Source organism: Sinohyriopsis cumingii, chromosome 19 (assembly GCF_028554795.1).
Source record: "Sinohyriopsis cumingii isolate HCF-2022 chromosome 19, ASM2855479v2, whole genome shotgun sequence".
Lineage (NCBI taxonomy): Eukaryota > Metazoa > Mollusca > Bivalvia > Unionida > Unionidae > Sinohyriopsis > Sinohyriopsis cumingii.
In genome coordinates, this window is record NC_142979.1 from 68714196 (window position 1) to 68729091 (window position 14896).

At 33.2% G+C, this 14896-nt stretch overlaps 2 protein-coding genes across 6 annotated transcripts in view; one reads left to right on the top strand and one right to left on the bottom strand.

Annotated features, from left to right (window-relative positions):
• LOC149775899 (NAD-dependent protein lipoamidase sirtuin-4, mitochondrial-like) overlaps window positions 1-7067 on the bottom strand; it is a 21840-nt gene extending 14773 nt beyond the window's left edge. Inside the window, exons 1-2 of one of the 2 annotated variants that reach the window (XM_089943831.1) lie at window positions 6981-7059; window positions 4862-4936 (exon numbers count right to left, since the gene is read on the bottom strand). The gene's annotated coding sequence lies outside the window, so the exon portion shown is untranslated. Of the gene's footprint in view, window positions 1-4861; window positions 4937-6980 lie in introns of both variants that reach the window. The other variant, XM_089943833.1, reaches the window with a different exon arrangement.
• The window catches only part of LOC149775900 (NIF3-like protein 1), a 25683-nt gene continuing 16691 nt past the window's right edge, over window positions 5905-14896 (top strand). The window contains exons 1-4 of one of the 4 annotated variants that reach the window (XM_089943829.1): window positions 5905-6896; window positions 8653-8693; window positions 13496-13918; window positions 14223-14373. In XM_089943829.1, coding sequence (XP_089799955.1) covers window positions 13564-13918; window positions 14223-14373 — 506 coding nt within the window. In that variant the 5' untranslated portion in view covers window positions 5905-6896; window positions 8653-8693; window positions 13496-13563. Of the gene's footprint in view, window positions 6897-7132; window positions 7257-8652; window positions 8694-13495; window positions 13919-14222; window positions 14374-14896 lie in introns of those variants that run through there. The other 3 variants (XM_089943826.1, XM_089943827.1, XM_089943830.1) reach the window with 3 other exon arrangements.

Here is a 14896-nt window from a genome sequence, read left to right on the forward strand (position 1 = left end):
ATGTGGAATACCAGAAATCAAACTTTTTCAAGAACTCATCTTCATACAGTTGCAAGCCAAATTTGATTTGATATCTCAAAAAAAAAAACGTAGTCATGTCATGCTGCAAAAACCAAAATCTGGGTATCAGGCAATCAGGAACCAAAACTGCTGTAAATGACACTTGGAATGCTGGTTAATGAATTCATTCATAGTCTCATCAATCTAAAGCCACATGTTAAATACAACTGAAATGATTAAAAAGTTCTCTTGCAGAAGCCACAGCCAGAATGACATGCAATCAGGGAGTCATAACTCTTTAAAAAAATATCAAATCCATAAACTGCAAATATAAGTCTATGTTCATCTTCCATTGCATCAGATTATGTTGTATATTGAATAGCCCTTGAGCTATGAATTACGTAAGCCACATCCAATTAAAATATATGCAGCTACTTTTCAAGGCCCATAAATCCATCCAAAAAGGAGCTGATTCAACAAAACACATAAAAAGAACACCTAATTCTATGAGAAAATGTACACAGCAACTGCACCAGAATGAGCTGAATGGTTCCTGGAATTTGATATTAAAGTTGTGACGTGACAGTTTGTTATGCTGCCACTGTGGTAGGTGTGTCATGGTTGGGATGGGGTGTTCCCAATATACTATTTAAATTATTATAGAAGTCCCACCCAGGCTCGATTTTGGTTAGAAGTTAAATTAGTGAAAGATAGATGTAAAGATCCGAGGCCCCAGTCAGCAATGCCGACAGTTAAATGACTGAATATACAAAAAAGTGAAATTCAGCTAATAGCAATTTAATAACAATTCAATAATCAAATGATTAAAATTTCCCAAGTACTCTCCTTCTGCTTGACCCTGTGATAGCCTATTGCATCATTTGATCTGTAGTGTGAGATAGCTTTCCACCTGTCCTTGTATTCTACTCATCTGTTTATTCTTCTCTCCTATTCCTCCAATTCCTTCTCTTCCTCTTGACTTTCTCCAAATTCCTTCTCCTCCTCAACTTCTCAATACTTCTCCTCCTTGATTTCTCAATACTCCTTCTCAACTCCTTTTCCTCCTCCTCCTCTACTCTCTTCACCGACTAGACTTATCAACTCCAACTGCTCTGCTAGTCCCACTCCCGTCTCCCCTCTTTGAGACTCTGGACTTATCTGAATGTCTAGAAGTTCGGTTCCCCAAAAAGCTTCCTGTGAAAACACAAGGATGATACAATATTTTCCTAAGCCCTCTCATCTCACACAATACCCAGCCTATCACCAGATAATGGCTATTAAATTTCTTCAGTCATGCATTCATTCACATCAAAATACTCATATGTTCTTGTATGGTAAAATGTCATAATAAAAGCATGGTAACAATTACTTCTCATACATACATCAATAAATTGTGTCACATTGGTACATATTCCTAATTCCATTATACTAAACAATACCACAAAAATCAGACGCATTTCTTTACATTACAACTCATACAAAGTACACAAATATTCAAATATCCATGCTCTGATATATCCATACACCCATATTAACTAATCTTACACACATCAACCATTTAACAAATTCACAATTCAAGCATGTGTAAAATCTAATATATCACACAAATAAATGCACTAGTTTACTACTAAGTAATGTAATAGCGAATTACAAAATTAATTCTGACCACAAGCTAACAATCAACATAATTCTATACATAATACTCAAGCTCATTTCTCAAATACATGTGAAAATTAAATAATACAAAAGGTAATTCAACATACTAAACAATCATATTAATTTATTAAGTATACATACTATACATAATTAAAATTATAATGCCATAATATTCTGCAAAATCAAGCAAATAACATACTGACCTTTACAAGGCTGTGTCTTTCCTTAGAATCTCCTCTCTAAGTTTTACTGCCAAATTACAAGTGGCTGTCTTGGAGTAACCCTATATTGCTCATTAATCTTCATAGGCGAGACTAAATTTTTGCTTGCTAGTTAGAAGCTATAATTCGGATCAAAATAGTTATCACAACTTCCCTCTCAATTCCAATTGGATGTCTCTTTGATTTGATCCAATCAAACTTAGCAGACAATGTCCTTCTCGCTGTCTGTCCACGTGGGGGTGGATTTAGAATACACCCTGGTCCCTCGTGGTTCCTCTGACCTTAGGACAAAGCTGTAACACCTAGGTGGGAAGTCGCTCGATCTAATGCCTGAGCCAATTCAAGATGCCAGATCTTCTCTCTGGTCACTGTAACCTTGCATAAGAGATTAACTCTAGTCAGCTGCAATGTTTAGACAGCAACCATGGCTTGTACTGATACCTTAGTTTATACACGACTTACAAACCGGGATGAGCAAACGTGACACAGTGAACTGAGATCTTCTGTATCAGACATTTAAAACTTATGGAAATGAGGCAATAATTCCCCAAAAATTGATTCTGTGAACAAAATGTTAATACTAAATTTAGTAAATAAGCACATCTACATATTATAGGCCGTTTATCAAATGGCATGAAGTTACATGTAAGTGTGTGTGTGATTTGGATTTTTAACATAGCTTTAATAATTTTTCAGACATATTGCTATGTCTGCAGTGTGGCAATTTATAGTGATGTCTAGCACTGGGGCATCATATGGCAGAAATGTAGCATGATGTGCCACCCAGTCACATTATCCTGACACCAGGCTGACCAGTCCTAGCACTAACCAATAATTCTCTATAAATACTAAGCAAAAGAAGAAAAAAGAATTGGGTCTCAATGTTCTACAATTATCTGATATTACCATCACAATAACAGACCAGCATTTGGTTGGTCCTACAAAGTTGGTATTCAGCAGTTAATTGAAGGTTGGACATTTAATTCGCCAGCCCTGGGCTTGTGTCTAAAAAATTTGCTCTTTGAGCACTGATTAGTTTTTATTAAGTTCACAGGAGCTTACACATATGTTTATAAGAATATCAGTTTTTATTAAGTCATCACACCAGATTCGAATTAACCACTAATTAGTCATAATGACTTATTGCTTGTTAACCTAAGTCCAGCCATTACCTATTTGGCAGATCAGCCATCGCTACTAGTGATTTCAGAACAAAAAATAAATACAAATATTGTTGGTCAAGGAAACACTATTAGTACTACAGGCTCATATTGTTGCTTACAATTTACCTGTAATACATATACTATATGTATTATATAGAATTTACCTGTAATACATATACTATATGTATTATATAGTACGTGTATGACAGGTAAATTGTTAGTCCTACAACATAAGACACATCACCCGATATTTTTATTCTGGGGGGTGATGGGTCTTACTGCCTAAATAACAGCGATGTGTAGTGTGTTTTGATGTCAACTAACAGTATAATGAAAGTCAAATTTTCAGAAATATCACACACAACTGGCAACCAAAAATGACGCTTTCCTACAAAGTAAAGTTATTATGTTTTTGTCAGACTTTACTTAACCTGGTGTCTTTTCTCTAATAAATTCAAATTCTCACAAAAGAAATGGACCTGTTTTCAAGTTTCATTGGCCCACATTTCAGTTGGCTGGAAAGCAATGAAAGCTGGGAATGCCAAAATCGGGTTAAGCTGAAATATTATTCTTTAGCTAAACAAATAAAAATATATTATGCCTATTGGAACTGTATAGCAACATCTCATTTCATTCAAGAAACATCTCTGCCACATGAACCTACTTAAACATGCTTCGGCATACCTCAACTACCATCGTATTACAACAAATTCAAATGTATGTCAATGGAACATGAAAATGCGTCCATTTGCTAGTGTCATATTTTCATTCTGCCAGGATAAAGACAGCACAGTAAGTATATTAATTACACATAAATTAGTGGGAAGGTGTCAATATATGCTGCCAAATGTGTGAGACATTCCTGAAACTTTGACTACTCGTTCCGATGTCAACAACATCGGAATATGCTATACAAGGCCATTATTTTGGATAGTAAGACATAGCACTAAAACAAAACCAACATGTGCTATGTCTTATATTGCAGGATTAGTAAATTGTAATGATATAGTGATAACATTGTAACTAGAGGGCGCTTCAGTTGGGTCAAGTGCCACCATCTTACTATTTTTGTACAGAGAGGGTACCCCTCTTTACGTGGGTTCCCATTCTTTTAATTTTGATCAGATAATTTCATGAATAGTAGGAAATTTTTCCGTGATAACCTGCACAAAGGAAACCATTTGGCTTTTCTTTTAAACTATACGTTATTGGTAAGAATTTGATATGGCTCAGAAAATATTTTCATAAAAAATCTACAAAACATTTGGATCATGGAGGGTTTCAAGCAGGAGAGGTTTTATTTATGTATCTAAATACTGAATATGCCAAGACTATTATGGTAATTATCTTCGTTTCATGGGAATAGGGTTGTATTATAACACACCCTCTGTCTCATCATTAACCAGAAATGTGTCAGTTCTCACCCTTGAGCACCTGTTAGAGGTAGCAACCACAAAATCTGACTATCAGTATAAAAAATATACATATATTTATATTACATCAAGGTGGTTTATTGCAAGGTACTTAATGACAAAACGTCAGACTCCTTCTGTAGCAACTATATACTCAATGAATATAAATAATGTTAATGTTGCTACCATTACCTGTAACCAGCAGTTTGTTTTTATTATTACGGCTACAAAATAGTATAAACCTGTTTGATACCTTTGGATATGAAATTAATGTAGTAGTAAAAAAGATTAATACAAATTTATACTTGTATCTTCACAGATGATATGTGATTGTTTTCTGCTTGAAGAATAAGACCCACCAACCTGTGATAATTTAAAACAAACTTTTGAAGTTTTAAAGGTTACTCACAGCTCAGGCTGTTGTAGCATCCATACACCCTGCAAAAACATCTTCATTTGTCTGTGATTTTATTGTTATTTTACACTGTTTAAAAAAAAAATTAATATTTGTTATGACAAAAAATGTCAGCACAATCCAACTATGCAATAAAGCAAATGCAAAATAAATAAATAAATATTTTTAAAAAAAGTATATACAGTACTGTATTGAACTTTTCACAGGAAATATTAGAGAAAAAAAATATTTTATGTAAACTTTCAGTCATAAAAACTATCTTTTTAGATGAATTAGTCTAAACAAATTCTAATACATGAAGGCATTTAAAAGGAATAAATACTTGTATTGTCTTGTTACACTTTCCTTATAGATTTCTTTTGAAAAGTAAGAAGGCAGATGTTACCAATCTCTTTTGGATATCACTTTCACATCAATAAAACATGAATAAAAACAAGCTTTACACATAATATGGCTTTTGGATTGAAATACACTCATAACTATAAATTCTGCGTAATTAAAGCTGCAAATTTTGGACTGGCCGAGGCACATTTCCCCAAGATTTCTTTTATATTTTATGTCACTTGTTTAGGCTCAAATAAATAGTAACGCAAGAAAGAGTTAAAACAACAAGCTTTGAAAACATACAATAATTTATTTCTCTGGAAAAATTCTTTAAAAATGAAAAAATATGAACTTAAGGTTTTATGGAATCAAATCCAAAAATAATCCAAGAATAAAATTTTAGTAGTTCTAATAACAAAATGTTCAACTGATTTCACATTCGAATCCCGATGAAGAATCCAAAATGGAAGATGATGACATATGCTGCAATCTGTAGTGATGAAATGTCTACAGTTCCTCATAGAAACAAGGAATTATCACTCCGGTTTCTGATAGCTGAATAAATTTTTATACAAAACTGTTCTTGTTCCACAATATTACATAAGCACACATATTTTCCAGAAAAATAACAGAACTAATCCTTTTGAATTCAAGTAATTTGAAAGAACTCCAAACAAAGTAATTTGAAATAACTCCAAACAGCACAACATACAACAGTTTAACATCCCAGCTTCTATTGAGATTAATTCTCCAAAACATGGATTATATTGTCTTTCCAAAACGTAAACAAGGGGTCACATGATCATCTTCTGGAAGGTTATAGAAGCAAGTACTTGTTACATACAGATCATGTTTACCCAATGTGACCCTGATGAAAACCAACCATTTTACTCTAAGAAATAAATAAATAAAAATAAATTTTACATCTTAAAGACAAAGTCCCATAAATGACCTCGAAAACAACCAATCATTTTAAAATAAAACAGAATTTGTTTATGGTGGTTGCTACAAATCCTGAAACTAGATCAGGATTTAGATCAACACCTGGTGTTTATGGACTAACGGTCAAGGTCAAACTATTTTCTGAAAAAAGAATCATCTCTAGTGAATAAAATAGAATTACAATATCATGCAATGAAAAAAATAAAATTTAAAACTGACAAACAATTAAATTGAAATAAATATACATTAATTAAATCAGATACAAGTAAATCAAATATACATAACATATATACCATATACATTTGTAAATTAGGCCTCAAGAAGTCTGGTTATATTCTCATGTGACTGCTTCATTAATTAACCCCAAAAACTTTCCATTACTGGATTTGTTTTCAATATATATAATGTACAAAAAATTTTCACTTTTTGGAGAATTCTTTCTTTTGTGTGCAGGCAATAAAATAAGTTGTTTGCACTTGCTATGAGCGAAAACCATGAAAAGCAGTATACTTTATTTGCTAATTTGTTATTTATGATGCTTGACCTTCTCAAAAATACTATATTTATTAACTTGAGATGAAATTTTAAATTTGTCCTGTTATCCTTAAATGATACGAGCCCTAGGATTAATACGAGCCCTAGTCCTACATGTAAGACATAGCACATTTTGATTTTGTTGACGCCCACAACATAAATATCAGCGTCGGGTCTTACAGGTAGGACTAATACGAGCCCCTGTGAAAAGTACAACAAAAAATCGGTGGTAAGTAAGCGCTAATATTTGAAAACCTCATTTTCACAGGGATATAACAAAACGGGGACTAAAATATAAAGAGAACTATACAACCTATAAGAAGAACGATTAGTAAAGCGAATCGATTACTGCTCTGTTTGTGAACTCACAACCTGTCATCATCCATATTTTTTTTTTTATGTAACAATGCGTCTGGATGATTCTGATTAGTTGATGAGCGTCTTTATTACATAGAAGGTCATCAGTTCGAATGATAATACAATAAGTGTCTTCTTGATTTTGATTGTCCTCGGTTTTGCAAATGCTGCGGTTTTTATTTAGAAAGTCTCAATACCTTAGACTAAATTCAAGGATTGAAACGATTTGTGTGTATGTCATTATGACAAGAATGTACTTTATTTAACCTTTGATTTAATATCTATCTCCTAAATTGAAGTTTGAAATCTCTCTTTCTTACTCTCTCTCTCTCTCTCTCTCTCTCTCTCTCTCTCCACACACAGGTGCTCGACGCGAGCTTGATGTTGAAAAAATAAAAATAAAAACAATAATCTAAAGGAAACAATCATACAAAATGACAAAATTACCTTAGATTACCCCATGACCCGTTCTGACATAGGACCCTCTCTATCATACATGTACATGTTGTCACTGTCAGATGTACATGTTGTCACTGTAAAAGTACATCGGAAGAACATGACACGTATAGCTGCGCGGCAAGTTCAAACACTTTGACTAACTGCTCGGTGGTGGGAAAATGTGCAGATATTTACATTGACTGAATTCAGAGGCAGAAAGACCCAGTGATGTACATGTGGTCATTATAAGAGTACATCAAAAGAACAACTTTAGCTTTCATTATTGTATTTGTTTCCAAGTGTAGCTGAATAAGCAGTGCATGTAACCTCAAAATCAAGATTCATTGAAACTTAGACAAAATGCCATTTGCAAATTTGGATAAGTATTTTGAAGTTAAAAGACAAATTGATGAAGATTTATAATGAGATTATGAAGAGTGCTAAAACTGATACAACTGACAGTTTGCATGTGATAGTGGCCATATATAATAAAGGGTGATGCCTTGCTTTTTGCTTGGAGTAAGACCTTTCCTTTGCTTGACATACTAGTAATCCAGTCTCACTCAAACAGACAAACAAGAGCTTAGTAATGTCAGTAGTGTACAGAACTTAGAAAACTAAACTCACTGGCAACCAGTGGCTTTTCACATCTGGAAATTTAGCCACTTCAGGTATGCCAAATAGGTTTCTGGGAGTGGACTACATCTTTTGCTGGTGTGACTCCTATTTTTCCCCGTATAGGAATCCTGGACTCCTTTATGTAAAATCCTAGTGAGACCACTGATATGGAATACTGAAAAAATATATAATGGCAATTTGATATACACTGAGTTAACAGTAATTGTATTTTATAAATGTTAAATCTCTTTCTTCTGATTTTGTTCACAAATTATTTTAGCAAATAGGCAAGCCAAATTACAATGCTTAGTCTTCATTTCATTGTAAAATTATCTATTTCTTGTAATTTTACTACTGGTTTACACGATTATAGGCTGTCTAACTTTTCTTTGAATTATATAGTCTTTAAAAGCAAATAATTGAATCAGTAATAGTGAAACTATAGGAATAGAACTTTGTTCATAATCAGGGTGATGTTTGGCAACTCCTTCTAAGCAAATAGCAGTACATAAACAGCAATAATATCTTGTGTGCTTTTTGTCTATTATGGCTTTAACTTAATTATATTTCAGACATCACGGAAGTTCAAGTCCAGATAGTGTTACATCTTGTGGTAAATTGAACATTTTTTAAAACTTCATTTTTTCTACTAGGTGATTGAAGTTAAGGACTCCAAGTTATGATGTATGGAAGCTTTTTAGGTTTTGGAAATCAGATTATACATGTATGCATTGGGCCAGAGTCAGATGGACAGTCTCTGATATAAAATGAAGGATCCAAATACATTTAGGGATGGATAGGGATATTGCCATTGCCCTCACTGAATCAGTCTTTGATGCATGTGTCTGTCTTTATAACTGTGACAAGCTTATCATCGCTTTTCCTCCCACACAACTTTGATGATTTTAATGAAAATATTTGACACAATTTGTGTTGGTGTACATTCTACCAGACTGTTTGGAAGATTTTATTGAAACTGAAGAAAAATAAAATTCAGCCCAAACTGGTCACAACATAATACAACTTTAATGTGTCGAATGTTAAAGCAGAACTGATAAACTTTTATCAGAACATCAGTTATACACCTAATTAATATACAAAACAGATTCCCGGATGGGGTTCAAAAGTTCACCATTCTGAAAAAAGTAGAAGTTTGTTTACCAATTGACACATGCTTAATGACACATAGTCCAGGTATGACCTTGAACAACTTAATGATTCTTACTCTGAGAAAGATAAAAAAGAAAATTAAAAACAAGTTGTTTACCAAATCTGTCACTGATTTTGAAACAAGGTCAGCAGCTAGATATGTTTCTATTACTGTTTATATCAAAAATAATTTTTTTTAAATTTCAAATCAGGTCAAACAGAACTAAACTCAATTCTGGACAAGGTCAAGTTTAGTAAACAATGTTACATTGCAATAGCATGTAATGGAATGATAAAAAAATTAAAACTAACAAACAAACAATTAAATTAAATATACATAACAAATGAAACATTTCATTTGGACAATTTGGGGGTATATTTTTTTTTAATTATAAAAAAAGGGTGTATATTTGGAATTGAGTTCATCATCACTTCTCCCATACTGATTTGATCTCTGTGCATAGATAATATAGATGCACAATAACAGGGATGGTCCTGGGTTTTAAAGTTGTTGCAGAATAAAATCACCAACCTCAATATTTAGTCGCCAGTTTTCAAAAAATGTCCAGAACAAGTAGTGAATATTTTTCCAAGTCTATTAATGTAATAGGCACTGCAGACTGAAAAAGATGGGATAGTTATTACTTTATTGATAACAAACTATACAGCTATAATATTACAAAATAAATCATTACATGACTGTTTTGCACTTTTAAAATGTTATAGAATGACAGATGATGATCCGTCACGATTGTAGTAAGTTGCAAAGAAAGTGTTCCTCATGGCACTGATCATGGCATTTTTACTTTCACTAATAGCAGCGATCTTTGCTACTTTCATGGTCTTTGCATCCTCGAATCACCATTGGTGCATAGGTATGACTGTTGTCACCTGAAAAAAAAAGCATTATCAAATGTAAAATATAATTCCTGACATCTACAGTATCTCGCTCATTTTTTTAACAGAAACATCAGGTATTAAGCAAATCTATATTATATATATTAGTTTACAAATTATGTTATTGTAACGAACTTTGGTTAATGACATTTTAATACTAAAACCCTATGATCATATTTTGCAATGTAAGATAAGTGATGTATAATGCAAACGTTTATTTCATGCATTCAGTAATTAAATACTCCCCCCTTTTATGGCTAGCTTCACAAAGTACATCTCCTCAACCAGGAGTTCAGAGATTTATTTTTGTCATGCTTTACATACTTTACTTATAGTGAATTGCTTCCTAGATCCCAAGAATAATCACTGAATGCTGTATAATTTTTCTTGACAAGCAAAGTAGGATCTCCATTCCCACCAATGAAACTTACATGAGTGAACATCTGGGATTAATGTACCATATATATAAGCATTAATTACCATCATTAAATTAAAAGGAGTGAAGAAATGTATCACAGAGCATATGTGCCCCTCCCAACAAAAAAAATTCAGAATTTTTTTTCAATTGAGTCAACAGTGTTACAGCATATACTAGTTATCAATAAGGAAATAAGGTGGGATATAAAATGTGGGAAATAGTTATCACGTGTATGGTAGCTTGAGACAACATTTGAGCTATTAACATAAATTCACACCCATTTTAGGCATAGTTAGTTATATGAAAAAAGGGAATGGTTTATTTGTCAATCAATTGCTAGTGCTTTCACTCACTGTAGAACAGGTGGTTTCTTTGAAGTATGTCGAAGAGGCTTAAGTCTAATCTTTAGCTATTGTATAGAATATGAAATGGGGGTACTTCGTGGGAGCAAATAACGCACTCCACAGGGAGAAACGGCATGTCATTTTTGAGAATTTCATGTGTATTGAACCCGAAAAATCATAGAATATTAAGTGAAAACGCTGCTTAAATATGCTGCAAAAAACTCCGGATGGTAGGTCCCAATCTGCATGTTTTGGGATTCAATCTCCCAACTTGGCTTTTGAAAAGATTTATTATTTGCATGACACACTAGAATAACTGTACAGTATTAACTAAATTTATTCAACGACTATTTAAATTCTTTTAAAATTAATTAATGTTTTCTATACATTTGAAACTTCAACACAGAAGGAGCATTTTTTGTTAGAACATATTTGGATTTCTTGGAACTACAGGAATTGATAGGACTTTTAGGAAATAGAAATTCATTCACCATGCTGTAAGTTAATTTAATTCTTTCACTCCTGTATTTTGAGAAATAAATTATTTTCAGTTATGCAAAACTTATTTGTTTTGCTATTTCTTATTGCATATTTTAAATTCCTACAGTCGTGTCATGGGATTGATGGCAGAAGTAAAAGATCAATGAGCAACATTAACATATATTACTTACCCCGCCCGGATTCATGTTTAGTGACACACTCCTTCTTCAAAATATCACAGCCAGTTGTAAATGAATTGATGACTTGTGCCTTGATACATATATAACTTTGTATCATATCTCAGCCATGGACGCCCAAGGTTCCAGCTGTCAAGATATTTTTGGGAACTTTTAACTCGTTCATCATGATGTGGTGTTGCACTTGAAGCATTACTACCATCACCACATGTAGATGATGTTGGACTGCCAGGTATAACATCATGTTCACTGACTGTGTTGTTTGATGAATTTGAACTTAATCCAAGTGCTGTTAATTTTATTAACTTACTCTCAAGATGAGATTATGAACATGCAGCATCTAACTTACGTTTACCCATGATAATGTTGCACTGTTGACAAAAAATAATTCTGATTGAGATTTTTTTGCATTTGCTTTGTATTTATACACAGCAATCGGTACTTCAAAGGTAATCAGTTTTCTCTGAAGTTTCAGCAAAACTATTTTATTGGTATATTTAAAATAATAACAGAAGGATTAGCAATCATTCAATTAATTGTAGCTGTTTCTGTTTCTGTCTTCAGAGGTCGGTCAATTGTTAGTCTAGTCCGGTAGCATGACTGAGTGTATCACAGCATACTCTGCTCAGGCCAGATGTCAACATAAGCGAATTATGATGTGCACTGTAAAGATGGGTTTGTCAATACAAACAAAGGATTTGTTTATATAACAGATTCTAGTGCTTTGTGTATCCAAGTTTGTAGCTTTCTTTCGTGGTCCCTTTGAATTTCTCCACTCCAAATCCATGATTGTATGCACAAATTAAACAGCCAAAAAGTCTTTCACAAAAAAAATCACCAGATGGTATATTTTTTTGCCAGTAAGGAAAATAAATCGCAATTTGTGACATTGGCAAAGCCCAAGACATTCCATGAATAGGATTTTAAAATTTTCCACTGTCACACTTTATAAGAAATGTTTTTAAATATATGAGTTGTCTTCCCTTCCATTACAGGATTTTATTGAAACTTTGTTAACAGAAACTTCAAGAAATATTTGAGTTTGTCATCACTTCTCCCTGATCCCATTCTGCTTAGAGGGTTTTATTTAAATTGTGTTTTCTGCATAATTGTGTGTTTTGTGCATATGGACAGTAAGGTTTTTTTTCTCCCTATGGTCCATTATGGAGACAATTTTTGAAAACTTTACCAAATTCTGGGGTATTTTGAGAATTAATTTTGTTCTCATTTCTTCTTCCTATTGCTAGGAAGATTTTACTGAAGCTTTTTAAGATAGATATGTTTTTAGAGATGATGACTGAAATTTTCTTTGTCTGGCTGATTTTTGGGGTGACTTTCTGAAAAGTTGCAAAATATGGTGATGTTTTGAGAATGTAGCACCTCATTGCCTTTAAACTACCTTTAAACTACCATCAGAACCTTAATAAGTTAGATATGTTGGTGAAGATGTGCAATAAAGTTCTGCTTTTTTTTCTCTGTCTCATTTTTGGGGACTTTTCAGGAACAATTTTCAAATGATGGGTATTTTGGAAAATCATTTTGTCAAAACATCTTTTTTCAAACTGCCTGAAAGATTTTATTGAAATTTGAGACCCTATATATGGTTTGTGTAGACAGCTGCACAATAAGGTTAAACTTTTTTTTATTCTGAATCTGTTTGGAATTTTCTTTAAAAATTACCCAAAAAATCCATATTTTGAGAATTGAGTTATCATAACCTCTCCCACACTGTTTTAAGTATTTTATTAAAACTCTGTAGGCCAAATTTGTGTTTGATATAGATATGCAATTGTAATAAGAATTGTACTGGTGACTCATGGTTTGTAAAACCAGCAGGTTTAGCAAAAATGGTACCTTGCTCATAAAATATTTAAGCTTGAAACCACAATAAATTTTGGAGGAATAATTGTGCAGTCTTATACATTTACAGATTCGGAAGACCACTTTTCAGGAAGAAAACTGTATTATCCAGTTCCAGTTTCAGCAAATTACAAGGCAATGAATCTGCAGGAAGTGACAAAAAGACTTCACTCACTTGCCTCCCCTTCTCTAGCTGAGAAGTGGGACAATGTTGGACTACTTGTGGAACCCACACCTCCACACCTAGTGAACAACATCATGCTGACCAATGACCTGACACCACCAGTACTTGACGAAGCCTTAGGGAAAGGGGCAAACATGATTATCTCCTATCATCCTCCAATATTTACACCTTTGAAGAGATTGAGAGCAAAGAACTGGAAGGAGTCATTGATAGTGAAATGTATAGAGAACCGTGTGGCAGTGTACTCACCTCACACTAGCTATGACTGTGCTCAGAATGGCATCAATGACTGGCTAATCAACTGCTTTGGTTAGTTGACTAACAAATATTTCATGCAATGATTATTACTTGTTCCTAAAAATAAGTATTTCATTCCTGGTAAACATTGCAAAAATAAAGACAACTGGTATTGATGATTATTGTTTAGCTAATTTGGACCAGACGATGATGGCTAAGTTCTGTCAGTTTATCACAGTGTGCAAAATTTGGTGAATTTCTACTCAGCTGTTTTGGATGAGAGATATTTATGGACAGACTTATGAATGGAGGATATCTCAATAATCCTATTTCCACGTGGATGATAATATACAGACTAAAACTCTTTTGTTTGCAGATTTACAAGAAAAGAAGCCTGTTGAGAGCCACAGTGAAATTGTAGGACCTTACACTCACCAGATATGTGCACTAGTGTCACTTGAAGCTATCTCAGATATAAGGACCAACCTTGCTGCACTTACTGATATAACCATGTCCATATCACCTTTGTAAGTACAACAAAATGTGGAATTTAATGGACATCAAGAACATAAGAATTATTTAAATAAATGGAGTTTATGATTGTTTGGGGCCTATACATTCCATTATAAGAATCTGTTGAAAAATATACTTTGTAAAGCAAAAGGTATAATTTTAACAAATGTGTAAAAATAACTTGAAAATGTATCTAAAATCCAAAAGATTGCTTACATTGTCCATTCAGACCAACTGGATCCCCTCTTATTTTATTCAGTGTTTTAGTACATTTCAGGCTGCTCCATTTGATTAGATGCAGGACTCTTCTTTGTCACCATACTCAGTGTTTTGCACTGTGTGAATGCTTTTAGAAACTTTTGTTATCAATTTCATGTCTTCAGTACAGTTTTAAAGGTATTATGCTGCTCTTCAAAAGAGAAGACATAGTGCCTTTCCTTATGCAAGGAAAATCTTACATGTATCTTGAACAAGTCTGAGTATGGAAGTAGAGATGACTAACAACCCAATTAAATGCAAAACAATTGAAGTAGACAC